This window comes from Megalopta genalis, chromosome 5 (genome assembly GCF_051020955.1).
Source record: "Megalopta genalis isolate 19385.01 chromosome 5, iyMegGena1_principal, whole genome shotgun sequence".
Classification (NCBI taxonomy): Eukaryota; Metazoa; Arthropoda; class Insecta; order Hymenoptera; family Halictidae; genus Megalopta; species Megalopta genalis.
In genome coordinates this window covers 16570211-16595681 of record NC_135017.1, presented here as the reverse complement: position 1 = coordinate 16595681, position 25471 = coordinate 16570211, and the positions used below count along the sequence as shown (strand labels likewise).

The 25471-nt window shown below is 42.9% G+C and overlaps 6 protein-coding genes across 10 annotated transcripts; 3 read left to right on the top strand and 3 right to left on the bottom strand.

Moving 5' to 3' along the window:
* The first annotated feature begins 288 nt into the window (after positions 1-288).
* Positions 289-2632, top strand: Pgk (phosphoglycerate kinase). The gene is made up of 5 exons (XM_033482744.2): positions 289-531; positions 808-1156; positions 1240-1578; positions 1644-1863; positions 1951-2632. Exons 1-5 carry the CDS (start codon positions 470-472, stop codon positions 2226-2228), a joined length of 1248 nt encoding a protein of 415 aa, XP_033338635.1. The 5' UTR covers positions 289-469; the 3' UTR covers positions 2229-2632.
* Positions 2623-4892, bottom strand: Pex19 (peroxisomal biogenesis factor 19). Its single transcript, XM_076522532.1, has 6 exons — positions 4646-4892; positions 4126-4305; positions 3838-4017; positions 3620-3783; positions 3310-3540; positions 2623-3249 (listed from the first exon to the last, which is right to left on the bottom strand). The coding sequence occupies exons 1-6, from the start codon at positions 4704-4706 to the stop codon at positions 3022-3024; spliced, it is 1044 nt and encodes a 347-aa protein (XP_076378647.1). The 5' UTR covers positions 4707-4892; the 3' UTR covers positions 2623-3021.
* A 1988-nt stretch (positions 4893-6880) lies between these two features.
* On the bottom strand, positions 6881-10777 carry LOC117227474 (ankyrin repeat and SOCS box protein 16). Its single transcript, XM_033482745.2, has 5 exons — positions 10112-10777; positions 8970-9313; positions 8528-8768; positions 8211-8454; positions 6881-8124 (listed from the first exon to the last, which is right to left on the bottom strand). Exons 1-5 carry the CDS (start codon positions 10136-10138, stop codon positions 7571-7573), a joined length of 1410 nt encoding a protein of 469 aa, XP_033338636.1. The 5' UTR covers positions 10139-10777; the 3' UTR covers positions 6881-7570.
* Positions 10778-10922: 145 nt separating this feature from the next.
* On the bottom strand, positions 10923-19781 carry LOC117227475 (uncharacterized). The gene is made up of 4 exons (XM_033482746.2): positions 19578-19781; positions 17957-18357; positions 17362-17827; positions 10923-17237 (listed from the first exon to the last, which is right to left on the bottom strand). The coding sequence occupies exons 2-4, from the start codon at positions 18329-18331 to the stop codon at positions 16960-16962; spliced, it is 1119 nt and encodes a 372-aa protein (XP_033338637.1). The 5' UTR covers positions 18332-18357; positions 19578-19781; the 3' UTR covers positions 10923-16959.
* Positions 19782-21038: 1257 nt separating this feature from the next.
* RpII15 (RNA polymerase II subunit RpII15) lies at positions 21039-21939 on the top strand. The gene is made up of 4 exons (XM_033482754.2): positions 21039-21181; positions 21298-21448; positions 21514-21587; positions 21668-21939. The coding sequence occupies exons 2-4, from the start codon at positions 21320-21322 to the stop codon at positions 21855-21857; spliced, it is 393 nt and encodes a 130-aa protein (XP_033338645.1). The 5' UTR covers positions 21039-21181; positions 21298-21319; the 3' UTR covers positions 21858-21939.
* A 620-nt stretch (positions 21940-22559) lies between these two features.
* ND-49 (NADH dehydrogenase (ubiquinone) 49 kDa subunit) lies at positions 22560-25220 on the top strand. 5 transcript variants are annotated; one of them, XM_076522183.1, is made up of 6 exons: positions 22560-22701; positions 22760-22863; positions 23132-23251; positions 23393-23811; positions 23917-24388; positions 24718-25220. In XM_076522183.1, exons 3-6 carry the CDS (start codon positions 23133-23135, stop codon positions 25121-25123), a joined length of 1416 nt encoding a protein of 471 aa, XP_076378298.1. In that variant the 5' UTR covers positions 22560-22701; positions 22760-22863; position 23132; the 3' UTR covers positions 25124-25220. The 5 variants fall into 5 exon arrangements, with proteins under 5 accessions (XP_076378298.1, XP_076378296.1, XP_033338658.2 ...); XM_076522181.1 differs by having other exon boundaries at positions 22962-23251; XM_033482767.2 differs by having other exon boundaries at positions 22949-23251.
* The last annotated feature ends 251 nt before the right edge of the window (positions 25221-25471 follow it).

The following is a 25471-nucleotide window of genomic DNA, read 5'->3' as shown; positions in this document are numbered from 1 at the left end:
TTTTGTTCAATTATGCGTTTGTTCGGAAGAACTTGGGCGTTCTCGGAACGAATGAAAATCATCTACGATCGTATTAAAGAACAATAGGGTGAAAATTGTACGAACGACGAGTGCGTACGAATCGAGAGGAGCCACGTATTCGCGTACATCGTACGCGTAGGAATTTTCTACGTTTTTTCAAGTTAGAGCACCCAACGAGTAACCAGTTCGCGTTTTCATATTCGAAACAGCTGTCTCGATGCGCGCGTCTCTAAAACTCGTAGGAGGTCGCTACATTCGTCGACCTTGCTTTGACTTTGCCGAGTCAAAGTGTTTCGGTGATAAAACGAATCGAAAGGTAGTCGAGAGTTTTGTCGCAAGTTGCTGCACCGAACAGAGGTTAACCGAGTTGAAAAAGCACAGGAACGGAGCATCGAGAATCGTCGAGAAGAGCATCGTTTCGAAAGCGAGACATTTAAATAGTAAAACTATGGCGTTCAATATGCTCAGCATCGATAAAGTGGATCTGACGGACAAACGGGTTCTGATGCGGTACACATATCCTTTAATCGTACCTCTCTCGACTTCAATTCCGTGCGCTACTAAACTTTTCACGCATCGACGAGACCTTGCGTCGACATTCTCGCGTATTCTTCGATTTTGATGTACAATGTAACCTCAACGCGATGCGAGATACTCGGAAGCCGGTTGAAGAATTTCGAATTCCTCTAAAGAAACGAATATATGTCATCTACCGACAAGTTTATTTATAATGTTGCTACACATGCGAATAATGTAAAATATATATTAGTTGTAATCGTGTTTCAGCGTGGACTTCAATGTGCCATTAAAGGAAGGCAAGATAACCAACAACCAACGAATCGTTGCTGCATTGGATACTGTCAAATATGCTCTTGAGAAAAAAGCGAAGAGTGTTGTATTGATGTCGCACTTGGGTCGCCCAGATGGTAAACCAGATATGAAATATACTTTGAAACCGGTAGTGGAAGAATTGAAAACGCTACTTGGAAAAGAGATTTTGTTTTTAAACGATTGCGTCGGACCGGAGGTGGAAGCTGCTTGTGCGAATCCTGCACCTGGAACCGTCATCTTGTTAGAAAATTTGCGATTCCACATCGAGGAGGAAGGCAAGGGAGTTGGCCCCGATGGAAGCAAGGTATAGGAGGAGAGTTGTCTTCGACGTTCCGATCTATATCAATTCGAAGTAAGAAACTCTAATCAAATTTCTCTTTCTCCCAGATAAAAGCGGACAAGGAAAAGGTCGCGGAATTCCGAAAATCTCTCAGCAAACTTGGAGATATTTATGTTAACGACGCGTTCGGCACCGCGCATCGAGCTCATAGCTCGATGTTAGGGGAGGGATATGAAAAAAGGGCAAGCGGCTTTCTCTTAAAGAAAGAATTAGATTATTTCGCCAAAGCGTTAGATAATCCCGCGAGACCATTTTTAGCGATATTAGGAGGTGCCAAAATTGCAGATAAAATACAATTAATAAATAATATGTTGGACAAAGTCAACGAAATGATCATCGGCGGTGGAATGGCGTATACTTTCTTGAAAGTATCCAAAAACATGAAGGTGAATATCGCGAAACGCGGTACTCTCATTTACTTCTAATTAACGCACGATGTTTCCCGTATTAGATAGGTAATTCGTTGTTCGACGAAGAAGGCGCGAAAATAGTCAACGATCTATTAGCGAAAGCAGAGAAGAACAAGGTTCAAATACATTTACCGGTTGACTTTGTTACCGCGGATAAATTCGCGGAAAATGCAGCTGTCGGTTCGGCAGACATAGAGAGCGGCATACCCGATGGTTGGATGGGTCTCGACGTTGGACCTAAGACGAGAGAATTATTCGCAGGTAAATAATATATCTCGGCAACGAGCTTTTCCACTTTCCATTTGTACCTATGACGTGGCGGATACTTTATCGATATACGATTTGCAGAATCGATCAAAAGAGCAAAGACCATTGTATGGAACGGCCCAGCAGGCGTGTTCGAATTTGAAAATTTCAGCCAAGGTACAAAGAGTCTGATGGATAACGTTGTGAACGTTACGTCGCAGGGCGCCATTACCATTATAGGGGGCGGCGATACAGCCACGTGTGCCGCTAAATGGAAAACTGAAGATAAAGTGAGCCACGTGAGCACTGGAGGCGGTGCCAGTTTAGAACTTCTCGAAGGCAAAATTTTGCCGGGAGTCCAGGCTCTTACTCCAGCGTAAATTAGCAACTTTTAAATGTACCAGTTGCTGTTAAGACTTTAAAGGACATCGGTCGTGTCAGAGTCGAATGTTCGATCGAATAGATAAAACATCAAATAACCTTCTAACAACAGTAATATTGTTGTATACAAAATTTCCGTATAAAAAATATTGTATTCTGTGAAACATGACTGTTGCTTCTCCACGTGAAATATGTATGTCGAAAGAGATACGAGAGTTTGCTTTTGTAGGAATGTATCGTATACGCTACGCAATGACTGTCGGAGTAAGAAGTAAATCGAAATCGACACCTATCCGTAAAAAGATCGGTTTGTTGATAGACGAAATGTAAAGAGTCCTTTTAACGAAACGTTAAACACAAATATAAATTATTTAGATTAAATAAAATATTGAGTTATTACAGATTTTATAATATATTAAAATATCATTTAAAACAACGGAATCTTATTTCCCACAAGTTAAAACGTACAATTACAAAACGCGGGATTCAACATAATTCCATTCTAGTAACTTTGTATGCGTGTGGACACTTATATGTACACACATATATGTAGTATCTATGTACAAATTGTAAATCGTACAGCACGCTTGCGCGCATTTCAATTCATTTGCTGACTCGAATCCTTCCTCGTAATATTATCAACGGGAATAGTATTGTTCTGTATTAAATACATCACCGGCTGTACGTACAATTAAAATTTACACGTTTAAAATATTTTTGTGTTACAAGCCCCTATACGGGTTTAGACTGATTCTTCTTCCTGTGAAATGATTCCGAAGAATTGTTTATCGTTTACATTAATTGACAATTTTGCGACGAATCCATGCCGCGGAGTACCGCTGGAATAATAGGATCTCCTTCTGCATCGAGTTGAAAAGGCATTGTTTGTTCACCCACAAGTTCTTCCGGTAATTGTCCGCATCCTTGTACTTCTTGCATCAGCGACGTCACAGTCTCGAAACGTTTCTTTTTCGTTTCTTTCGTATCTTCGTCTTTTTCATTTTCCAATTCGGTACACACCTACAAAAACGATATTCGATTATAATCGACCGTTGTATTTGACATTTTTCTGCTGCTCACCTGTCTCATTAATTCTAATTGTTTATTAAATCTTTGTAGATCGTTGTCCGATAACGAAGATTTTTTTCCTTCCAACCATTCAGGATACTTATCTACCAATTCTTTCAACGACGGATACAAAATTTCTTTGGACAGCAAATGTTGCAGCATTCCTTGCATGATCGGTAGAATACCACCGGGTCCATCATCCAGAGATACTTGCCCAAACATTTCCGAAATATCAGCTTCGTTCTACAATATCGTTGTAGGAGACTTCTTGTCAGAATCAAAATGTTTAATTAAACAAAAGATCCGTGTTGTAAACAACTACCTGTAACGTTTCGGATGTTGCAGACAAATCGTTTAATGCTTGAGCGATAACACTTTCGAAATCTGTACTTGCGCTGCCTTTATCGGTGTTACCTTCGTCCGATACTACGCTCGAAAGTGTTTGTGCCATTCTTTTTAAAGAAGCACCCAATTCGCTATCGGCTCCTAATAGAAAAATATTAAAATAGTGTCCTTTCTAACAATTTCATAAGTCTTTACCATTCTTAATTAAATTTTGTATATTCTCCTCGAATTGATCGGCAGCTTCTTCGATGACGTCCGCGGACCAGGTATCCTCTAATGTTTCGAAAGTATCATCGTCCGTCCCAGGCGTCAAAGATTTCTTTTTCTCGCTTACTTTACCTACCTTCTGGCCTTTGTTGCAATCCTTTAGAACACCTATATAACATTACAATTACAGCATATATCGTATCCAGTTTGCCGTCTGTTTAGAGCAGAACAATATTAAAATAGTATTTTTTTTTCAAACGTCTCACAAATCTTTACCATTATTTATTAAATCCTGTAGATTCTCCTTAAACTGGTCAACAGCTCCTTCGGTAATATTTGCAGTCCAAGCATCTTCTAACGTTTCAAAATTTTCCTCGTCCGTCGTAGCTGTCAAAGACTCTTTTCTATCATCCGCTTTCTTTACTTTTTGTTCTTTGTTGAAATCTTTCAGAGCACCTACAATATTATTATTGTAATGACAACAAGAAATATTCATAATACTGTAACTTTAATAAGACTAGAATTTCATTTCTTTTCGAAGAATTACATAACAAAGCAATTATTTTCAATTCAAATTATCGATGACTTTGCAAATTCTTATAACAATCAGAAATTATTTATACCTTTTTTTATATTAAAGCTTTCAACAGAGAAAGCTCGTATCGACTTTTATTACTAAACGTATTGGTAGGAATAAAAAAACAAAAACACAAAGCATTTGTTCCATATTTTAGGTTATAAAATTTCTGAATTATATTTACTTAACTAAATTTTGGTAAACAAAAGAATTACTTACTGTCTAATAAATCATTCAATTCTTGATCTTCTACTTGATTTACCAGTTTTTCATCAGCCATATTTACCGTTTCTCGAACTTGATGACAACTTGAAAATTATGGCATAAAAGTATACGTATCGAAACGGTATACGTTTATCAGCATATACATATACATATTAAAAATACTTTTTAGGTGGACCAACACTAACAAACTAAGAATCTTTTTCGAGTGCACGTTTGTCCTTCATAATCGTTCTAAAAAAATATAGTAGCCTATGCATGTACTCGCATACATATACATAAGGTATAATTTTTAAAAATAATTCTCATAATTATCATTGATCCGAATTTAAATTTTCAAGTATTCTACGATGTATACAGTATACGCTACCGGTATACGTATAAAATAAATTAACCATTTTTCTATTCACAATTAATTAATGTGCATGATACAGAAATGTATTATATGTAAAATATATTTGGTTTTATTTATTGACGACACTATCGGATGGTGTACAAGCTCGATATGTAAAATGTATACGTATATGTTCTTTGTTAATATCAGCGAAAGCTAATTATCTTTCCTGATTTGTATCTTTTTTCGACAACAATCCGTTCGGTAACCGATAACATGTATGTAACTGATCCATGCTAATTTCTTGTTATAAATCACTTGTACAATGTTGCACGCGTGGATTGTAAATAAAACTCTGGACGCCTACATTCGTTTCAAGAAAATTTTCGTTAGTCATCAAACTACGAAGAATGTTCAACAGCTCCGAAATGAGAATTGTTACATTTTAGTGTAAAGTGATTAATCAATAAAGTGACATAGAGACGTAGCAATAACTAATTTTTATCAGTAATTCATCGGTGACTAGCAATGCTGCTGCTGGTTCAATGAGGAGACCCACATAAGTTTCCCTTCATTCCTTGTTAGACAGAGAACATGAAACGAGTACAAACTACTTTATACTTATACCTAAATGTTTGCAATTTACTTTCGACTAAATTCTACGTATAAGGAAATATGGAATTCTGATACGACATACAAAGCTTCGATCCTGACAATATCTATCGTATGCAACAATAATGGGAACAGTCCAGTTTCTAGAAAATTCTCTTGCCAAAAGAGATTGTTCACCATAGTCGCCCTACCTGCCTACTGCGAGGTCGACTGAAAACATTAATTTTGGGAAAACTAAGGCACAGAAGACTAAACCGAGGGTACGACATTTCTCAGGAGGATCTACTGTGTCGATATCGTATGCAAAAACAAGTGACAATATTGCGAAACGTAGTTAAATTGTTCTTCGAAGTTTGGTCAACTATTATGTTAACTAAATGATATTTTGCGTCATTGTCGTTTAGTTTTTTAACGCGGTATCGACACGGTAGATTCTCCTGAGCAATTCCGTACCCTTGGTTCGGTTGTTTATGCTCTAATTTTGACATAATCAATGTTATTTAAATTATCTTGCGTTGTTTATATGTGGGCGATTGTGGCGCCTCTTCCGGAGAAAAACTGAAGCTCCGAACGATGTCCGTACAGCGCCAATTAGTCCGATGGCAAAACGCTGAAACTGTTAGCCAAAATCAGCTGTCGGTAATTTTGGCTAGTAGTTTCAGCGTTTTACCACCGGACTAATTGGCGCTGTACGAACGCCGAAAGGAGCTTCGAGATTTCGCCGCAAGAGGCGCTACAAGTCGATCAGTGGCGGTAAATTTAAATCGTTTTCGGTCCCGATGTTGCGTTTGCTCCGTGTACCAAATAACACGGTGGTACTCGTATCGCGATCAAAATAAAATTGGTTGCTTCGATAGATGTAACGTAGAATCGCTAGCACCCGATGACTCTACAGGGTGCACGGTATTTCAACGATCGCGCGTGTCAGCGACTATATCACCGTATACCGTATACGTATGCGCATTGAGAAACAGTTTCGCGCGTAAAATAAATAATGCGACGATCGATCAAAATGCCAACAGAAAAGACAAAGACAGAGAATGCTCGTCATTCGAATGACGTCAATTCGCCGCAAGTCGCAAGCGTTTCGTTTCGGAAAGATGGCCCAGGGCAGAAAAACTCGGCTGTGTACGCGTGCAGCTTATTGTTAGTATGTAGATATACCGGTAGACGTATCATCGAGTATTTTAGTCGCGAGGCAAGTTTGCGACAGATCGGACGATGCCGCATAAGACGATATTTGCTCGAGCTCGATAAACTACAAAGTAAAGAGTATAGAAACGAGGTATTCCTCCAGTTATCCTTTATTGGTTCGATCGTCGAGGCGGTTGTCTCGATCGGGCTGTACATGGTCGTTGTACGCGTTGTCGTAAACAGGCGAAGAATACGTATTCCCGAATATACATACGCACATAGTTGTAACGTTGGGTGTAACGACGAATTCGTTGGATGGATACCGCGTATAAGTAGAAAATTACGTTCGATGTTTCTTTCCATTTCCGTTTACAGGATCGACCGGTCGACGCGACAGGCGTAGAAAGAGCCGTCGCGCGTCGATTCAAGCGAAACGAGTAAAAACGTGGACGGTGATGCGACGAACGGCAGGCAACCTTTCGAGGCGACGACAATTTGAGCGAGCGGCGAGAGTTTCTCTTCGAAAGCCGGGTTTCTTCGTAGACTCCGAAACGCGGCGGCAGATTTTCGACGTCGATGTCGTCGGTTCGGCGGACAGCGCGACGCGGTCGGAATCGGGAAAAGCGGCTGGAAATTGGAAACTAGAAAGTGGAAACGAACCGCGGTTTGCACCGCGCGCTTCGCGTCCTCCGTCCCGTGCCTTCGGGCCTACGGGCCTACGGGCCTACGGGCCTACGGGCCCACGGGCCCGCGCCGCGATCGGTCGCCGCGGCGAATTGTTCGGAAGCAACGGCAGCTTCGATAGCGGCTATTCCGCGGGGTCGGCAAAGCTTGGCAAAAACCTAATGGAAGTCGTAGAGCAGGTAACGGTTCAGCGATTGCGGCAGCTGAAGTTTGTGAACGATTTTGGGCAACTTGGTGCCGCACAGCTTCCGGACGATCAACCTAGCCTGATGGGTGAGAGGCAACGGAGTTCTGGCCGCCTCCATCACGATCGCCCTCTGCGCGTCCGTCAGGCTGCTCGATCTCCGTATCATGCAAGGATCGAAGCTCTCCGCCGCTTCCAGCAACGCCTTCAGCAGCCGCGGCTTGTTCGCCGTGTTCTGGAGCGAGTTAAGTATGCCGTGCGGGTCGCGGAACTGCGTCTTGATCACGACCCGGGCACCGTACTTGAGCAAGAGCGCCACCACCTGGACCGACGGGTTCTCGTTCGAGGCTACGTATTCGGCCAGAACCGGACGCAACGCCGGGCCCTCGTCGCTGCGTATCACCAGGTTCGGGTCCGCGCCTCGCTCCAACAGCATCGTCAGGATCTCCAGTCTGTTTGGAATGTTGTCCGCGCAGGCGACGTGGAGCGGAGAACCGATGATCGGCGACGTCGCGTTCACGTCGGCACCTGAGGACGCATCGAATTCGCGATCATCCGTTCGAAGGCCCGTAGGAAAACGATGCCGGGGGTGGTCGCGTCGCGCTTAAACTCACCCGATCTCAACAGCATCCGAACGATGGAGGGATCCCCCTTGAGAATGGCCAAGTCGAGAGCCGTCGGCTTTTGATACTCGGGCCCGAGGTCCAGTCGAGCGCCCTGCTTCAGGAGCAGATCGATCACCGTCGGATCACCGCCGAGGATCGCGTAGTGGAGAACGGTCCGGTAGTCGTGTCTCGCGTCCGCCATCGAGTTCACGTCCGCGCCGTAGCTCAACAGAAGCAACACGGACGATATGCCCTGTCGGCGAGAACGTTCTCCGCTGATTCGAAAGGATACCGAGAATCGTCGCGGCTCGGACGAGAAGATTTACCTGCGGCAATCTCGAGGCTTTCATCAACGGCGTGAGTCCAGCGCGATCCCTCGTGTTCGGTTGAGCCCCGAACGCCAGCAACAGCTCCATGCATTGCAGATCCAACGGCGAGACCAGATTGATCTCCGAACCGAAGAAATAACGTTTGTTCGGGTTCGCGCCAGCTTCCAACAGGATTCTCGCGACGTCGACGTGCCGATTTTTCAGAGCGAGCCGCAGAGGTTCGTCGCACATCGTCGTCCTGCGCGATCAAGCGAGATTCTCTTTCACCGATCGCGATATCTCTTTCGCCGACGCGACCGTCCTTCGTCTCATTCGCTTCTTCCGTCCACGAACACGAGCGTTCCATCCTATGGAAAGCTTTGGTCGCCGATCGATCGTCGACGGGCGCGAGGAAGCGAAAGAGGAGAGAAGATCGTTTCGGCGCGATCGAAAATTCTACCTTGGGAAAAGCTCCCCGGTGTCCGCTCGATGGTCGACCTTGGCACCGTGGTCGAGCAGAAGCTTCACCAAGTCCACGTAGCCGTGCTCGGCGGCGAGGTGCAACGCGGAATAGCCGCATTCGTCGGTCGCGTCTATGTCCGCGCCGCGCACCAACAACAATTGGGCCGCTTCCGTGTACTTTTGCCACACCGCGTAATGCAGCGGCCTCAAGCCCTGAGTGACAGCTTCGTTCGCCTTCGCCCCGCACGCCAGCAGAATACGGATCTCGTCGAGCGGTTTCAACCGTATTATGGAGTCGGCTAGTTCGCGCTGCAACGGGCTCGCCATGCATTCGGTCGGCATCTACGGGCGTCGTCACCGGAAAGGAAAAATCATAACACGGACGATCAGAATCGGCGATCGTTGTCGTCTCGATTCGATTCGATTCGATTCGATTCGATCTCGGTTCTCCTCGTTCTTCCTGCTCGTGTTCGGTCATCGTTAAATACAGAAAAAGGTTGTCGCAAGCTCCGCGCGAGCCGTCGACGTCACGGCGCGCCGCGTTGCCGCGCGCCGGAAGTCGAGGGCCGTTCGAGTTTCGCGCCTCGCGAGTCGATTCGAATCGAATCGAATCGTAATCGAATCGAATCTAGTTGGATCGAACAATCGAAATCTCGATCGAAACGCCGAAACTCTGCCAAGACGGCGACACAAATTTAGCGATGATAACGGAACCGCGAATCGATCGAGATCGCGACCGACCCGATGGCTTATTCTCGGCTGCGATGGACCTCGCGTTTCTCCCGACGATTTCGATCGATCCTCTCGGATCGCGGGACCGTGGTTTCGTTCGACGCGACGATCTCGCGTCTATTTCATCGACCATTGAATCTAGTCCGAGCGAGTTCGAATCGTCGTTGAAACTCGAACGCGCTTCGCGAACGCTTCTTCCTCGAAGAAGCCGAGATCCGCTTCGAGGAAAAAAACGGCGTGACGCGAACTCCGTTACGAAAACGAATCACGGGTCGTCGTCGTCGTCGACGTCGTCGCGGAAAGCGAATTCTCTTGGACGATTCTCTCGGTCGTTTCGGACGGGTTAAACACGACGGATGACGTTTCCCGACGCGATCGCCGTTCCACATTTCGACGTTGTTTACTCACAGTGAATAATCTTCGATGCTCCACCATATAGAACCGGTTGTGTTACAAACTGTCTTCTCGGTCGGAAAGTCGGTCCTATTTAAAGCTTCAAACGGTGATTCCGCCCGAAAATAACACAAAGGGAACGCGCGGGAGCGTGCGCACCGACTCGTTCGCTCGCGACAACTGCGCAATTTTTGCTTCGCAGAAATTTTCGCAGCGGGTACTTTTGCTCGCGTTTCTCCCTCGTTTCTCACTCTCTCTCACTCTCTCTCCCTCTATCTTTCTCTCTCGCCTTTCTTCTCGTCCGCGTGACGGCGAACCGCGCGGTCCTCGCGATCGGGAACCAAGATACGCGGTCTTTGTTTCCGATCTCCTCGGCTCTCCCGAGAATCTCGTTGAAAATATCCTACGTTCGAAACGACGCCCCGTTGCGCGATTTCCTTGGCAATCGAGTCGACCGTCGCGTTGCGTCGAGTCGCGCGGCGCGTCGACGCGACGATCGAGCTCGCGATTCAGTTTCCGGTTCGAGGCGATCTCGCGCGAGATACGACGACGATACCATACGACCACGTGTACCCGAGGCACGCTTTTCGAACGGTCGAACACTCGATAACGTTTCGATTCTCGCCGATCGTCGGAGTTGAAAACAACCGGTGTTGCCGGGGAACCGTCGCGTCCTCCGATCATCCTTCTACTTTCTTTCGTCTTTCGTCCACGCGAATTCGCGTCCGGTAACCAGGTGCGTCGGTCGATCGACGCGGTTCGAGATATCTCTGGAAAGAGACGCGCGCGTACGATAGATAGAGGACTCTTCAAACAATCTGTACACTTTCTCGTTTTTGGAAGTACTTTTATTAAGAAATACTTTGCACTTATTAAATGCCTTATACTCTTAACTCACTTTAATTATAATAATTATTGTTATAGCATTGTCCTATCTTTCTACTTAGAAGCATGCTTCGCTAACACACGTTACACGACCCTAAAATTATAAGCAATTTTTTTTCCTTAACGTACAGCTTATACGTAAATGAAACAACAATACTTTAATTTCACGAAGCCGACAAGTGCTGAGTTTTTTTTCATGAAAATCGTCGCAACCTACGAAAAATTCTGTACAGAAGTGCATGTATGTTGCGATTCGAAACTTCGAACGCTTATTACTGTTGCTACGACGTTGTTTTACCGAATGATCTCGCTTAAGAAAATCGGTCGATATTCTGGATATAATAAGACTGTACGATCGCAATATGCTTCCTCTCAAAATCGGATCGGTAATCGCTGAAACGATCGCCGCATCGTCTATCTCTCTCTTTTCTATCTACCTTTTTCTTCTTTCGCGCGCGCGCTCTCTCTCTCTCTCTCTCTCCCCTCTCACCCTCTCTTTACCTACATACTCTGAACTGGTCTGGTTTGTTTTGTTCCGTTCTATTCTGTTCTATTTTGTTCTGTTTTGTCCTATTTTCTCTATTCTATCCTACACTCTATTATCTATTCTAGTCTGTTTTTTGTTCGGTTTTGTCCTGCGTGTTCGCGTCTCCTTGTTTCTCGGATCGGCGCTAAAACTGTAAAAACGAGCGGAATAAGAACTAGAAACGGTAACCGAAGCGGAAACCAAAACAAAAAAAGCGAGTCGATATCATTCTGAATTTCTTTTTCCCTTCTTCTTTCGATTTGTTTCGAACGGTGACGCGCACCGCCGGCATTTTCTTCATCGTCAACGACCGCGACCGCGATCAACGCGCATACGCGACGCTTCGCGACTCGCCTAACGTTTCGTTGCTAATCGCTAATATTTTTATTCGTCTATTTGCAACAGTAACGGCAACGGGAGCGGCAACGGGAACGGCAACGACATCCGTGGCCGTGCATTCTCGACGGGCGTATCGCGTCGAGCGGTGGTGCGCGGTCGTCCCGATCGAAAACAAACGGAGAATACAATTTCGAAGGAGCACGAGGCGTTTCAATGGCGATTCCCGCTCGACGCGATGCCACGTATATACGATATATATGCAGGATAATCGCATCGGTGTATGCGCGGATCGTCGGGCGCGTGCAACTTGTCGCAAACTGTCGCAACCTGTTGCAACGGTCGCGTCGAGAGTTCGTTAGTCTTAAGGAACCTGCGTTTAGAAAATTGGACTTTTACTCGTGTTCTTTTTATAGGTTTGTGATTTCGTCGAAAAATATCTATAGAACGTTCTTCGCGATTCCGATACGACCAAGGAACCGATCGACCGATCAATTATACACACACACACACACATATATATATATATATATATATATATGGAGAACAAGGATCCGCTGCAAAAAGGTTGGGGCAATTTCGCGATCGACTCTCGCAGAGTTTCTTCTTCCGTCCGAGCGACGGAGGATCAAAGATTTCGAAAGGACAAGAGGAGACGAAGAGAAATACCACGTCGCAGAGTGGAGGAACGAAAGACCGATCGATCGAGTTTCTTGTCGTTCGCAGGACATTGATCTCGGTAACTGTAAAAAGAAACCTTAATTATAGTGATCATCGACCGATCATCGCAGTAAGTATAATCGCAAATTCTATCTACAAATAATAATACCGCCATAAAAGAGTAATAATTAAATATAACGTAAACTGCCTCAAAATGGCTACGATCTATGTATTCCTAAGAAAACGTCTATATTAATAATAGTCGTCAAGTATCGTCCATGCTTCTTTGATTGTTGTTTAGTTTTAGTTTATTTTATTTTACTTTATTTTACTTTATTTTATTTTAGTTTAGTTTAGTTTAGTTTAATTTAGTTTAGTTACATATTTTAAGGGCATTATAATTCACGTGAGTATGACACGGATTTCCACTAAAAATATTTGTTACATACGCTGAGCATTACTGACTTAAGCACTGTTTCTAAGTTCACGTAAAATGTACTGTTTATTATTAGAAAACTAATTATTCTTCATTGGTTTGAAATACTGGTTTTTAATAGATCTGTATAAAACCTTTGTCAACTGGAACTTTTTGAACGATGATTCACGCGATACGAACTTTTTCAAGCAACAATGCTGTACACGCCGATAAAAACGCTACCTCGTCGCTTGTTCTCGCTCTCGTTTACTTGCTCTCGCGCGTTTACTTTGTTTTTGATCCTGATCGGAACGCGACCAAAAACCGCAACAACCCTCGCTTTCCTCTCCCGTTTTTCTTCTTTCTATACGTTGATTCGTACACTCTTTTACAGAGAATTCGTTCGCGGTCACGGCGACGAAACGAGGCAAGGAAAATAAGGAAGAGCGTGTCTTGGAAGAAGCAGGGATTAGGATCAACGCAAAGAAGACAAAGGTAAAGGAGCACCACGCGTCGCACAGCTACTCGTTTGATCGAGATCAAGAGAGGACGTGGAGTGAGAGCGAGAGAGCCAAGGAGAGTGACAGAGAGTGTGTGTTATGTGTGTGTGAGAGAGAGAGAGAGAGAGAGAGAGAGACAGAGAGAGAAAGGGGGGAAATAAGGAGGGAGGGAGAGAGAGAGAGAGAGAGAATAAATGTAGGGTAGGAAACGAATCGAAAATTCCAGAAAATCCCAAAGTTCCGGGTTCGCAACGATTCACGCGAACGAGGTGGAATTTTAGGACTCGCAGTGTACCGCGAGAAATCATTGGTTCATCAAGTTTCCTATCCTAATTTAGTCGTTCCTTCGCACGGTATCCAGTATATTGTCGAGTATAAATAAAGTGAGGATTTATCACGAGGCCAGAATAAAAGGCAAATATGTTCTAAGTGGTAGGAAATCGTTTTACATCGATCACGCCCATTATTCTTCTCCTCCTTCGTCTTCTCCTACTCCTCTTTTTTCCTCCCTTTCCTTCGCCCACGTATTCTTCTCCCTTTTACGTTCGGCGCTTCTCCTCGCCGTTCCTCCGTTCGCGTCCTTCCTTCCTCTCTTTTTTCTTTTCATTCCTTTTTCTCCCCTTCTCCCCCCCCCCACCCTCTTCTTCTCTTTTCCTTCCTATTCTTTCTCATTCTTTTTCTCTGTTTTATCTGGCACTCTTCCCTATTTTAGGCTGTTTCACAATTACGGTAATTTATTTTGCTGGATTATTGCATTGCATGGAAAAATATGGCTTTATCCGAATGCTATTTAACAAAGGCAATACACTGTACGATTACGTTACATTTGTGTCAATGTCCTCCTGTCGTGTCCTATGTCCCTTGTGATCAACGTGTGCGCGTATGCGTGCGTGCGTGCGTGCGTATGTGTGTGTGTGTGTGTGTTCGCGTCCAAGTACCTTCTGTGCGCGCGTGTACGTTCTCTGTATAGATATACTCGGGTAATATGCCCATCAATCGTTCGTGTTGTTGCTAGGTGCATGCTCCAAAACGCTCTTATTCTTTATCGTAACGATTCGAAATCAGAATCCTAGTCGAAAACACGAAACGGTGACAAGGCATCCGTCGTATCGTATATTGTTTCTTTCGCGACCGAGTGCACGCGAGAATTTATATACGTCTGTATATGTACACATACGTGCATAAATGCGCGCACGTGCATTCGTACATGCATGCAAGCCTGCAGAGATACGCAACCCCGTGTACGTACGTATGTATGCGCGTACGCGCGAACGAGTTCCAATGTACTCGTTAAAAAGTATATGTACACGTATTGTATAATGTATAGTATAGACGCGCAGTTGCTGGTTGACCGAACGCGCGCCACCGATCTTCGATATCTAATTATATAATCTTTCGAAAAGGCAAATCCAGGATTCACAAAACGATCGAAAAAGCCGTGTTTGGTCGCTTTCATGAAAACTGGTCAATTTTGACGATCGATTATAAGTTTTTCGATTATAAGCTAAACCGTAAACTTTTTGAACAAGTACCAACCGTTTTTAGTACCGAGTACCGAGTATCGAGCTTCCACAATTACCAACATGTATTATTATATTATATTCGTATAACGCGCGTGTACGTTCACCTGTACACATACATGTGTACGCTTGTGTAGAAATGCGCGCGCGCACGCACGCACGCACATTTCATCCTGTATTCGCGTATCTACGCTTTGTAGCGATGGTGTTGCTGTGTGTACGTGTACGTGTACGCGTACGTGTTCGAGCACGAGTCCCGAGCAAGTGGTGGTACGTTTACGTGGCTACGTGCCTATGTCTGGCTGCGTGCGTGCGTGAATGCGTGCGTGAGTGCATCGGTGCACATGCGCATGCATATATGTATATACCTGTGTACGACTGTACGATTGTACGTTGATACAAGAATAATATACATATATATATATGTATATATATGTATGGGTGAATTAGATTGGAGCGCGAGCACTTGTATGAAGGCAGAAAGAAGACTCGTACCACGACAAGGTCTCTACAAAAATATCGGTATAATCAATTCAGATTTTCCAGTATATAATCAAATTCGACGTGGTTGGGAATCAGCCGTGTACGACCAGTCTTGAACGTAGTGACTAAAATTCGTTCATGGACAAAGCCTACGATCTTCTTGTAATATTATAACAAGCTATTCTCAACCGCAAACCTCTACTACTCTCTCTCTCGTCTTGCTTGATTTCGCGTCAAATTAAACGAAACAATATCTAGATAGTGAGAAAGTCAAAATGCTATAATCTCCTATTAACGATGAACTGTAACCACCGGTTCACTCTTAAACACAACCAACACAATCCATACGTATGTTACCGACGTGTTTGCGCGCGCACGCGCGTGTGTATGCGGGTGTGTGTCTCTGGTATCGTATGTATGCCTGTCTCTGTCCGTGTCTATATCTATTGTATATATATCTATGTATATATATATATATATATCTATCTACCTCTCTCGCACCCATCCTCTCTTCTCCGCCCCGTCTATCCGTGTGTGCACGTGAGCACGTGTGTACGTGTCCGGGAGCGTGTGAATGCATGTCCGTGTTACGTGGTGTATGTCAGTGCGTGTGTACTTCTATGTATATAAATACGTAATAAAAAAGAATCTACCCTATACGGATACGTATTATCAAAAAGATTTTTCGAGCGATCGTAAAAATATGGTTCGCGTGACGCGTTCAATCTTTTTCTATGAACCGTGTTATGTAAATCTGTTGTAGCAATCTGTGTATAGGACTCAAAAAAATACCTCTTACGCTATCCATGTACGCAAGGTGTATGTGTCACTAAGTAGAAGAACGGAACACGGCCCAAAACTGAACCGTACGAGTGGCCTTCGAGCGCCGCATCGACACTTGTCGCATCACAATCTTCTCTTCTGTTTTCTTTCCTTTTACGTCGTCGCGACAGAGAAAAGAAAATCAACGAAAGTCGAAAATCAAAAATCAAGAATCGAGATAGTACTCGATCGAATCAAACGACGTCGCGGAAAATATTCGTTTCAAAAAATTAATTGGCAAAATGATCGAGAACAACTCGGAGAAACCTCGAAAAAACAGCCGACGCGACAAGTCTCTTTCGCGCGTTCTGCTTCTAATTCCATTATTTCTCGTTACTTTTTCCTTTTGTCTAGATGCTGCGTCCGAAAGCTCGCGTATGGTGCTGCTTATGTACACGGAGTCGAGCTGTTCTAGACTAAAATCATACCTATCGTGTACGATACGTACACATTGTCAATTATTCTCTATTAAATTACTATCTTCTTTGTAAATGCAATAAATGTATGGAGAATAGTTAATTATTCGGCGAAAACGCATTCGCAATAGATATGCGTGACCGTTTTTCCGGTCGTGAACGATGGAGTGAAAAGAATGGATAACTCAGTGTGAGTCGATAAGCATGGGAAGAATGACAGTCTGGAACAGCTCCGATACGGCAATAAAAAATTTGTTCGATTCAACTCAAGTCTAAAAACTCGCTACTTCTCTTATAGCACTACGGTAGGCTGGAGTTTAGGCTCTCTGGCAAACGATAATTCATCATATGATACGGCGGACTTGCCGGGCTTCCTGGCTGACTGTTCATGCCAAGATTGCTTGAACCACGACCGCGTTTTCGCCTTTGCAATATACCTTTTCGAACCATGTAGAATCGAATCGTACTTATCGGAATTTTATATTTTTCCGAAGCAACTTGAAACGTCATACCACGTGCCACCATGTCCGAAGCTTGTTTCAGTTCTTCCTCCGAACGTCTTTGTCGTCTCTGGTAACCTACGAGTGAAGCAGACGACGATTAAACGGTGCACGCGCCTACCCCCGATCCTCTGCGCGTTCGCGTTTAGATATCTTTGTTCTTTCGAACTACGACGCGATGGATATTCGTTTCGTTTCTCACCTTCGATTGCAGGAAACGGGCTACTAGGATTACAATTACTGCTCGGTACCATACTGATCGAGTACGGTTTTACATCCTGTTGCTGAGTAAATTGCTCGTCCGGTTCCATCTTTACCATTCCCTGGGTCTCGGTTAGAGTCGCTTCGCAAGCGCTGAGCGCTTTTTCCAAATGTTGGAGCGCTTCGCTGTGCTCCATGTTCATAAAATTCGACGAATTTGGGTTCTGCGACACCGGAGTGCTAGTGTGCGATGGCGCACTGGCTGTACTAGATGCGGCGATCGACGTGGCCTCCAGAAAATTAGCATTCGATGTTCCGTCGTCCGAATGAGTTTCCTCCGTTTTAAAATTGATTCCATCCTGCTGCGTGGTAGTAGACGGAGCAGCCGACGGAGTATTCGAATCGCACTGTTGAGGAATAGTTTCGCTCAAAGTGTTATCGTTTCCTTGGGTCGATAGACCACGAATCTAGAGCAAAATATATTATCGTCAGATCGGGATCGATCGATGCACCGTTCCGTGCATTTTTCAAAAATTACTTCGTCGGATAAATATAAGTATTCGTGGAAATAGCAAAGCAAATCTATCGCTCGTTACCTGTAATACTTCAGCAGCCTGCATTAACTTTGCCAGCTGCTGTTGCTCCACGTACACCTCTCCACGATACATGAACTCCACCAAAGCTTGAAGTTCCCACATTCTCATGTCTCTCAAAAAGATAATAGGATGGGTGCATGGTATTTCTAGCAGTAAACGTTCCAAATAATCGCTACAGGCTGACAATACCACTTTGTGACACTTTATCGAACCTCCGTCGCAAGCCAAAGTGACATCGACAAATTGCTCGGAACTTAACAATTTAGGAAACGCACTGTGCATATTCGACTGATGAGAATTCCAGGAAACGCAAAACTGTTGACGATCCCCACCAGGGTAATTACCTGGGGTATTCAAGATACTTCCACTCTCCATTATGGTACCTTCTTAGAACAATCTTCCTGTCAATATTAACAAGCAGTTTAATTATACTGTTGCGACGATACGTTGAAAATATATATATATATATATATATATATATATACATATATATATTTTTTTTTTTTTTTTTTTTTTTTTTTATAAAAATTCTTTACAGTATTCGCTATAGTTCGAACACTGTACATATATTTCTTGACGGATCGTTAGAACGACGAAACGTTACAACGATAAGATAGATGTAAACTTTCTTTAGCAACCGATACGCTTCTATTCCAAGTATAACATGTAATAAGTTCGACGATAACGTATAATTTAATTTGATGTTATATCGCAATGACTTTATGCTTTTAAGAATTCATTTCTCTTTCTCGTATACAAACATTTCATTTTATTTCTGATAAAAAGTTAACGTCGCGCGAAGAGATCTGCTAAAGATAAATTTTGAAACGATCCAATTCGATTCGTGTACGTTTGCCTGTACACGTATACATAAAAAACTTTAATAAAGTACATCGATAAGCCGGAACAAATAAGAACTTTTGTAAAAGAAAAAGACCAAAAGGCAAGACTCGAGGATAAGAACAAGCCTTTGAATGTCAACGGACGTAACAAAGAAAAGTTGGAGAAATTAATGGAAAATATATAGTTTGATTAACAAAATGTGCAAGTGCTACCGTAACAATAGCATGCAACATGGCTAGAATAATTTGATGATTACGGTGTGTGTTCTCGACTATGAAGAGAATCCATCATACTTATGAAATACAAAATATCTACCTGAATGAAATATAGAAATTGGTAATATAAACGAAATGTGGTTACAAAGAAAAATATTCATGTGAAAATAACTCGAATAGAAATTCGTAGCATTATCTCTGAGAAAACATGTAACAAAACAAATCGGTCGCTGATAATGTTTAAGCAAATTCTTTGGAAAAAAAAGTTCAAACCCAAACTCCAGTTACGCGGCGTTTATCGTAATCACGTGTTCAAAGCGTACTAGCCGACAGGTTAACCAAAAAATGTACGATATACATGGAGAAATGTAAAATTTCGTTCCATATAGAAAAATGGTGAAATCTTTGTGGGAGACGCTGTCGGCGTGAGTGTCATCACCCCCCAGGAACGCCTTGAACACAAGTTTAGTCTTTCTTCTTAGTTTACGAATCCGAATTCTACAAACTTCAGGACTCGGGGAACAAAAAATAGAACGAATTTTCGAATAAATGGTTTCACTCACGAATTTTCAGCTTTGTCGACTCCTCTCAGATTTTCGCGTCGCTTTCGGGAAGAATCCCTTAAGAAAACATTCATCCGCCGAGATTTGCACTAGCTAGGGGAGCTCGAACAGAAGGGTGGGGGTAGTAAGGCTGGGGGTAGCTTAGTGGAACACCAGCGCACCTCTTGTCTTTCCTGAAAACTCTTACGAACGAACTCCCGACTCCCGACGCCCGACGCGTATCAAAACTGCTCTACCGTACACACACGTCTACACGTACGCGCGCGCGCGCACGTAAATCCGCGTTTGGGTGCTCGTGCGTCTCGTGTACGTGCATACATTGTGTATGTACACATTGGTACACGTCCTCCTCCTTTAGAAATATCACGTAGAATTTATAGCGCTACTACCGAATCTTTGAAAAATATCTTTATGGTTTCAATCGAATAGTTTTGACAACATCGATAGAAATCTATACTGTGTGGATCAAATATCTGCGAAAAATCATCGAGACCTTGTTAACAATTTTAACAGATATTTTCTATGTTCAGAGAAATATAATATGTGTTCACTCGTTTTCACCGATCAAATATTTCGCTGATATTTTTAGAAAATATATGTTTAAGATATGTGTATGTATGCGTCTAGTTGTAATTCCATAGAAAGTGTACGAATTCGACTTGTTCATGGAAACGCGCCTAAGCTTGCAATCAAAATGATAGGCGATCTAAAAGAAATGCTTTGTCTCTTGAAAGAGCATAAGAAACTAATACGGTATTCAACCTGGAAGAGTGAACGTGGTTAGCTTTATGTTCAAATTAATTTTCTGGGAATCAGAACACATGCATACATATTAGTACGTATGCACATACCTTAGGACTTAGGCCATTGGTCTAAGGCCTAAGGCCTAAGGTATGTCTCTCCTTGCCGACAAAAAATGGTCCAATAAGAAGTTCATCACGTGATGAGACGCGCCGCCATTCTACATAACATAAATATATACAATACACTTTGTTGTTGTATGTACAATATCATCTGTGTATGTATCATCGATGTATTCCAAAGCCGAATTATGGGCTACCAACAATAAGTACGTACTGTTGTAGCAGTATAGATTCCATGCGCGTCCATATACTCTAATAAATAAATTTGATTCATTTTTTTCCAGACTAAATATTCCATGCGTACGTATGAATATGTCTAACAATCCCATGAAAATTGTCCAATTGCCATCAAAATGTTAGTTCGAATTTGTAACCAATCGAATACGTGTCATGATTTAGTTACTTTTATGGGCACCTTGGGATTGGCTGATATGTACGTATGTACAGTGTATAGCTATTCGTTTTATTAAATAAATTACGTTTAAACAAAACCTATGTTTTTAACAAACACTTCGCACATATTAGTTAGTCGCGAGCAGAACGGATGAACATCGAACAATCAAACATGTGTATATATGCACATGTTACAAAACGGGCGAATAAGAGATCGGTCACGTGACTAAACAAATCGCCATTATGGTTTTGAAAGGATAATGTGAGAATTTCTTCGTCGTGTCACGTTGTATGTATGTATGTATGTAGTATATTTACAACGCTAGTCTTGTATATCTTTTTTCTACGGTAATGTATGGGTATCAACGATACGTACCACATAATATTGATTTTTCACAATTTGTAAACATTCATTTGGAATATGAACGATATATTTAGGATAAAGACGAAGCTATACTGTTTAGGTATTAGAATTAAACGCACATCATGTCAAAAATAACTGGATACGATACACACGATGACGGACCAGGTTTTGTTGGTATTCGATTTTGTCAGGAATGCAATAATATGTTGTATCCTAAAGAAGACAAAGAAAATAAAGTACTGATGTATGCTGTAAGTATTAGAAGTACGTGTTACTTTCCCTTTAGGAAGACTATAATTCTTTATTACCTTTACAGTGTAGAAACTGCGATTTCAAACAACTGGCCGATAGTAATTGTATTTATGTGAACAAAATTATGCACGAGATTGAGTAAGTAATCGTAACGCGATGCATGTGCACGATGTTGGATAGCGCACAGAAAAAGTGCAATTTTAACTTTGTGATTTCAGCGAACTAACACATATTGTAGCAGATGTGATATCAGATCCTACTTTACCGAGAACAGAGGAACACCCGTGTCCAAAGTGTAATCACAGGGAAGCTGTATTTTTCCAAGCACAGACCAGGCGAGCGGAAGAAGAAATGAGATTATATTATGTCTGCACCAATCAACATTGTTCTCATAGGTGGACAGAATAAAATATAAACTATAATCTACTCTAAAATATAAACTATGTATACACGTAAGTTTAATAAAACATGTATACTGTTAGGAAACAAATCGAAGAAATTTAAGAGGAGACTAGAGCGCGCATAACTTATATGCATACTTGGAATGCTTTAAATGTATGTACATGTGGTTATGTCACCTTGTGTCGTCAATGAATTATGATAAAAGTAGGGCATACAATAAATAAATAGAGGGTACAGGATTATTTAGTAGAATCTACTGCATAGATATCGTATAAAAAAAGAAACAAATGGCTAGATTGTGAAACGCAATTAAATTGCTCTTCGAATTTTGGTTGAGTACATATTCTCTGTTGACTAATGATATTTTGTGCTATTCTTGTTTGGTTTTCTTGCACGATATCGACACAGCAGATTCTCCTGAATAATTCCCCGTACCCCTGGTTTAGTTGTTTATGCTCTAATTTTGTCGTAATTAATGTTTACAGGCGACCCTGCGTTGTGCATAAGTGGGCGATTGTGGCGCCTCTTACGAAGAAAAAATGAAGCTCCGTTCGAGGTCTGTACAGCGCCAATTAGTCCGCTGGCAAAACGTTCAAACTGTTAGCCAATATTACCGACAGCTGATTTTGGCTAACAGTTTGAGCGTTTTGCCACCGGACTAATTGGCGCTGTACGGACCCCAAACGGAGCATCATTTTGTCTCCAAAAGAGGCTAGATTCAAGATTCGAAACTTGGGTTATTCCCGTGTACATTGATATTTATTATATGTACATATGTACACATTGGTATTAGCTTATTAGATTAAATTTGGAATGTCGCTATGTAGATGATTTGTCGCTGTCGTTATACGTACGTACATATTGCACTAGAATTCCGTACGTTGCAACGATAAGTTAACCAATTGCAGTTGAGAATGGTTGACAACAAGCTCGAGACCGAAAATCCGACGAACGAGTGAGTGACAAGAACCTTTTATTCTTTGGTCGACAGTAGCCGGAGAAGGCGTTCAAGGTGAGTTTGGAATTTAGATTATAAGTTGGTAGCTAAATACGTACTATCGCGTAGCGTTGAAAATAATAATGATAACACGAAGTAGGTGACACTTACAGAAGGGAGAAAGAAAAGCTTGTGCTAGATAGGCACAGCATCTTGCCGATGCGAACCTACCAAGTGAATGTAACGTAACGTAACGTAACGTAACGTAACGTAACGTAACGTAACAGTAACAGTAACAGTAACGACTATCAAAGTAACATCCTCTCTGATCGACCATATCCAGAATGGCGGCCAGAGCGTTGACATCCGTTCTACGATCACGAAAAGGATTTATTGGATTATGGAACGAGAAAGGACTGTGCGCTACTGCTTGCAGGACAGGAAATTCGTTCTGCATAGGAAGGTGATATTAACGTGACGAGTTTTACGTTCGAAGATGTCAAATGTAAATGCGCGATGTAGATACATATACATGCAATATTATGTAATCGTTTTATAACCTAAAAAAATTGATTCTCTGACACAAATGTACCAAATATTTCAGTCAGCAGCGGGACGCTCATAAGTATTATCCGACCTGTGAGGAAATTGCGCGGGCAGTGGAGTACGAAAGGTGCTACTATCCAAGAAAATCCTTCTGGGATAAATACCTCGTCGATACAAGCGACAAGGCAGATCTTAAAAACATGGTCATCAATTTTGGACCTCAACATCCAGCCGCGCACGGTGTACTGCGATTGATTTTAGAGCTCTCCGGAGAACACGTCCAACGTGCCGATCCACATATAGGTCTTTTGCATCGTGGTACAGAAAAGTTGATAGAATACAAAACCTACATACAGGCTTTACCTTATTTCGATCGGCTGGATTACGTTTCTATGATGTGTAACGAAGAGTGTTTCTCCTTGGCTATTGAAAAATTGCTGAACATAGAAGTACCGTTACGAGCGAAATATATTAGAAGTAAGCGATTGCCATCTTGGTAGACCGATCGAGAGTAATCGTAAAAGATTCGTTCGTTCGACGATTTGGCAGGGCAGTGTTAATAACCCTTCTTTATACTTTCAGCACTTTTCGGTGAGATTACAAGAATCTTGAATCACATTATGGGCGTTGGAACGCATGCGTTGGACGTCGGCGCTATGACGCCTTTCTTCTGGTTGTTCGAAGAGCGGGAGAAGCTGATGGAGTTTTACGAACGTGTCAGCGGTGCACGAATGCACGCCGCTTATGTCCGTCCTGGCGGTGTTTCATTGGACATGCCGCTCGGTTTAATGGACGACATATACGAATGGGCGTCAAAATATGCGGAACGTTTGGACGAGGTAGAAGACATGCTGACCTCGAACAGAGTTTGGATTTCTCGCACACGCAACATTGGAGTACTATCTGCGGAGGATGCGCTGAATTGGGGTTGTAGCGGAGTAATGTTGCGCGGCTCGGGAATCAAATGGGATTTGAGGAAAGTTGCTCCTTACGACGCTTACGATCTCGTTGATTTTGATGTTCCTATTGGCAAACATGGCGACTGTTACGACAGGTAGGCGTGTTTATATACACCGTTGGACTACGCGGGCTCTATGCGTTCGATGGAATCGACTTAAAACGCGAGGTTCTCGCATGGAATTTTAATCGAGGTAACTTTCAAACGATCAGCTACGCGTGTATTTCCAGAAAAACAAAAAAATGAAATGAAAAGAAGGTTATACCGGGTGAAAAACTTTGACTTTTATATGCGAAAAGTTATTAACCGTCCGCCCCGAGAAGGGAGTAGAATCGTTAGCTTCGGTATTCGGAGCTCTAATCGTTGCGCAAATTGTAGACTCCGGGGTTCTTTCCTTCTGTTAGTAATATCGCGTTTGTTCGCAGGTATCTTTGCCGCATCGAAGAGATGCGTCAATCGCTGCGGATTATATATCAGTGTCTAAATAAGATGCCACCGGGCGAAGTTAGAATAGACGATGCGAAAATAGTTCCGCCGCGACGAGAGGAAATGAAGACCAGTATGGAGGCTTTGATCCATCATTTCAAGCTGTTCACGCAAGGTTTTGCCGTGCCTCCGGGTGCCACCTACACCGCGATCGAAGCACCGAAGGGAGAATTTGGGGTTTATCTTGTAAGCGACGGTAGCAGCAAGCCTTACAGGTGCAAGATCAAAGCTCCGGGCTTTGCTCACTTGTCCGCGTTGCGTCATATGGGTCCGGGTTGTATGGTCGCCGATATTGTAGCGATCATCGGCACCCTGGACGTTGTTTTCGGCGAAATCGACAGATAATTCTAGATTTAGCATTCCACCGAGTATTCTATGTTTCTGTAGCGTCGCCGTTTTTGTAGGATCTAGCAAATAAATCGGCTTCGTTGATATAACAAAATGTTCATTGTTTGGGTTCATACTGTACACAATTCACAGCTGTTGCGTTTATTGCCACGTTCGAGTACGCGTGCGAGTACTGTTCCAGCTAAATCGGACCATTCGAACGTCAGCTTTACTCTAATCGTCGCGCGAATTCGTATGCACGGAACTCGTGCACGCGTGTACACAGTGTGTAGCAATTGCAAACGAATCGGATCGAAACGGATCGTCATCTAATCGAGCAAATTTTCTTGTTTCCCACGTGGGAAT

What these genes read in the sequence shown, in the direction of transcription:
- Pgk (XM_033482744.2), top strand. Translation starts at nt 470, where the DNA reads ATGGCGTTCAATATGCTCAGCATCGATAAAGTGGATCTGACGGACAAA. An exon ending in TTGGCCCCGATGGAAGCAAG is followed by an intron (nt 1,157 to 1,239) that starts GTATAGGAGGAG and finishes TCTTTCTCCCAG; the next exon opens with ATAAAAGCGGACAAGGAAAA. An exon ending in AAGTATCCAAAAACATGAAG is followed by an intron (nt 1,579 to 1,643) that starts GTGAATATCGCG and finishes TTCCCGTATTAG; the next exon opens with ATAGGTAATTCGTTGTTCGA.
- Pex19 (XM_076522532.1), bottom strand. Translation starts at nt 4,706, where the DNA reads ATGGCTGATGAAAAACTGGTAAATCAAGTAGAAGATCAAGAATTGAAT. An exon ending in ACAGGATTTAATAAATAATG is followed by an intron (nt 4,018 to 4,125) that starts GTAAAGATTTGT and finishes AATGTTATATAG; the next exon opens with GTGTTCTAAAGGATTGCAAC. An exon ending in ACAAAATTTAATTAAGAATG is followed by an intron (nt 3,784 to 3,837) that starts GTAAAGACTTAT and finishes TTTTTCTATTAG; the next exon opens with GAGCCGATAGCGAATTGGGT.
- LOC117227474 (XM_033482745.2), bottom strand. Translation starts at nt 10,138, where the DNA reads ATGGTGGAGCATCGAAGATTATTCACT. An exon ending in ACCGGGGAGCTTTTCCCAAG is followed by an intron (nt 8,769 to 8,969) that starts GTAGAATTTTCG and finishes TTGATCGCGCAG; the next exon opens with GACGACGATGTGCGACGAAC. An exon ending in AAGCCTCGAGATTGCCGCAG is followed by an intron (nt 8,455 to 8,527) that starts GTAAATCTTCTC and finishes TCTCGCCGACAG; the next exon opens with GGCATATCGTCCGTGTTGCT.
- LOC117227475 (XM_033482746.2), bottom strand. Translation starts at nt 18,331, where the DNA reads ATGGAGAGTGGAAGTATCTTGAATACCCCAGGTAATTACCCTGGTGGG. An exon ending in AGGCTGCTGAAGTATTACAG is followed by an intron (nt 17,828 to 17,956) that starts GTAACGAGCGAT and finishes ATTTTGCTCTAG; the next exon opens with ATTCGTGGTCTATCGACCCA. An exon ending in CCCGTTTCCTGCAATCGAAG is followed by an intron (nt 17,238 to 17,361) that starts GTGAGAAACGAA and finishes CTTCACTCGTAG; the next exon opens with GTTACCAGAGACGACAAAGA.
- RpII15 (XM_033482754.2), top strand. Translation starts at nt 21,320, where the DNA reads ATGTCAAAAATAACTGGATACGATACACACGATGACGGACCAGGTTTT. An exon ending in ATAAAGTACTGATGTATGCT is followed by an intron (nt 21,449 to 21,513) that starts GTAAGTATTAGA and finishes TTACCTTTACAG; the next exon opens with TGTAGAAACTGCGATTTCAA. An exon ending in AAAATTATGCACGAGATTGA is followed by an intron (nt 21,588 to 21,667) that starts GTAAGTAATCGT and finishes TTGTGATTTCAG; the next exon opens with CGAACTAACACATATTGTAG.
- ND-49 (XM_076522183.1), top strand. Translation starts at nt 23,133, where the DNA reads ATGGCGGCCAGAGCGTTGACATCCGTTCTACGATCACGAAAAGGATTT. An exon ending in AATTCGTTCTGCATAGGAAG is followed by an intron (nt 23,252 to 23,392) that starts GTGATATTAACG and finishes CAAATATTTCAG; the next exon opens with TCAGCAGCGGGACGCTCATA. An exon ending in ACGAGCGAAATATATTAGAA is followed by an intron (nt 23,812 to 23,916) that starts GTAAGCGATTGC and finishes TTATACTTTCAG; the next exon opens with CACTTTTCGGTGAGATTACA.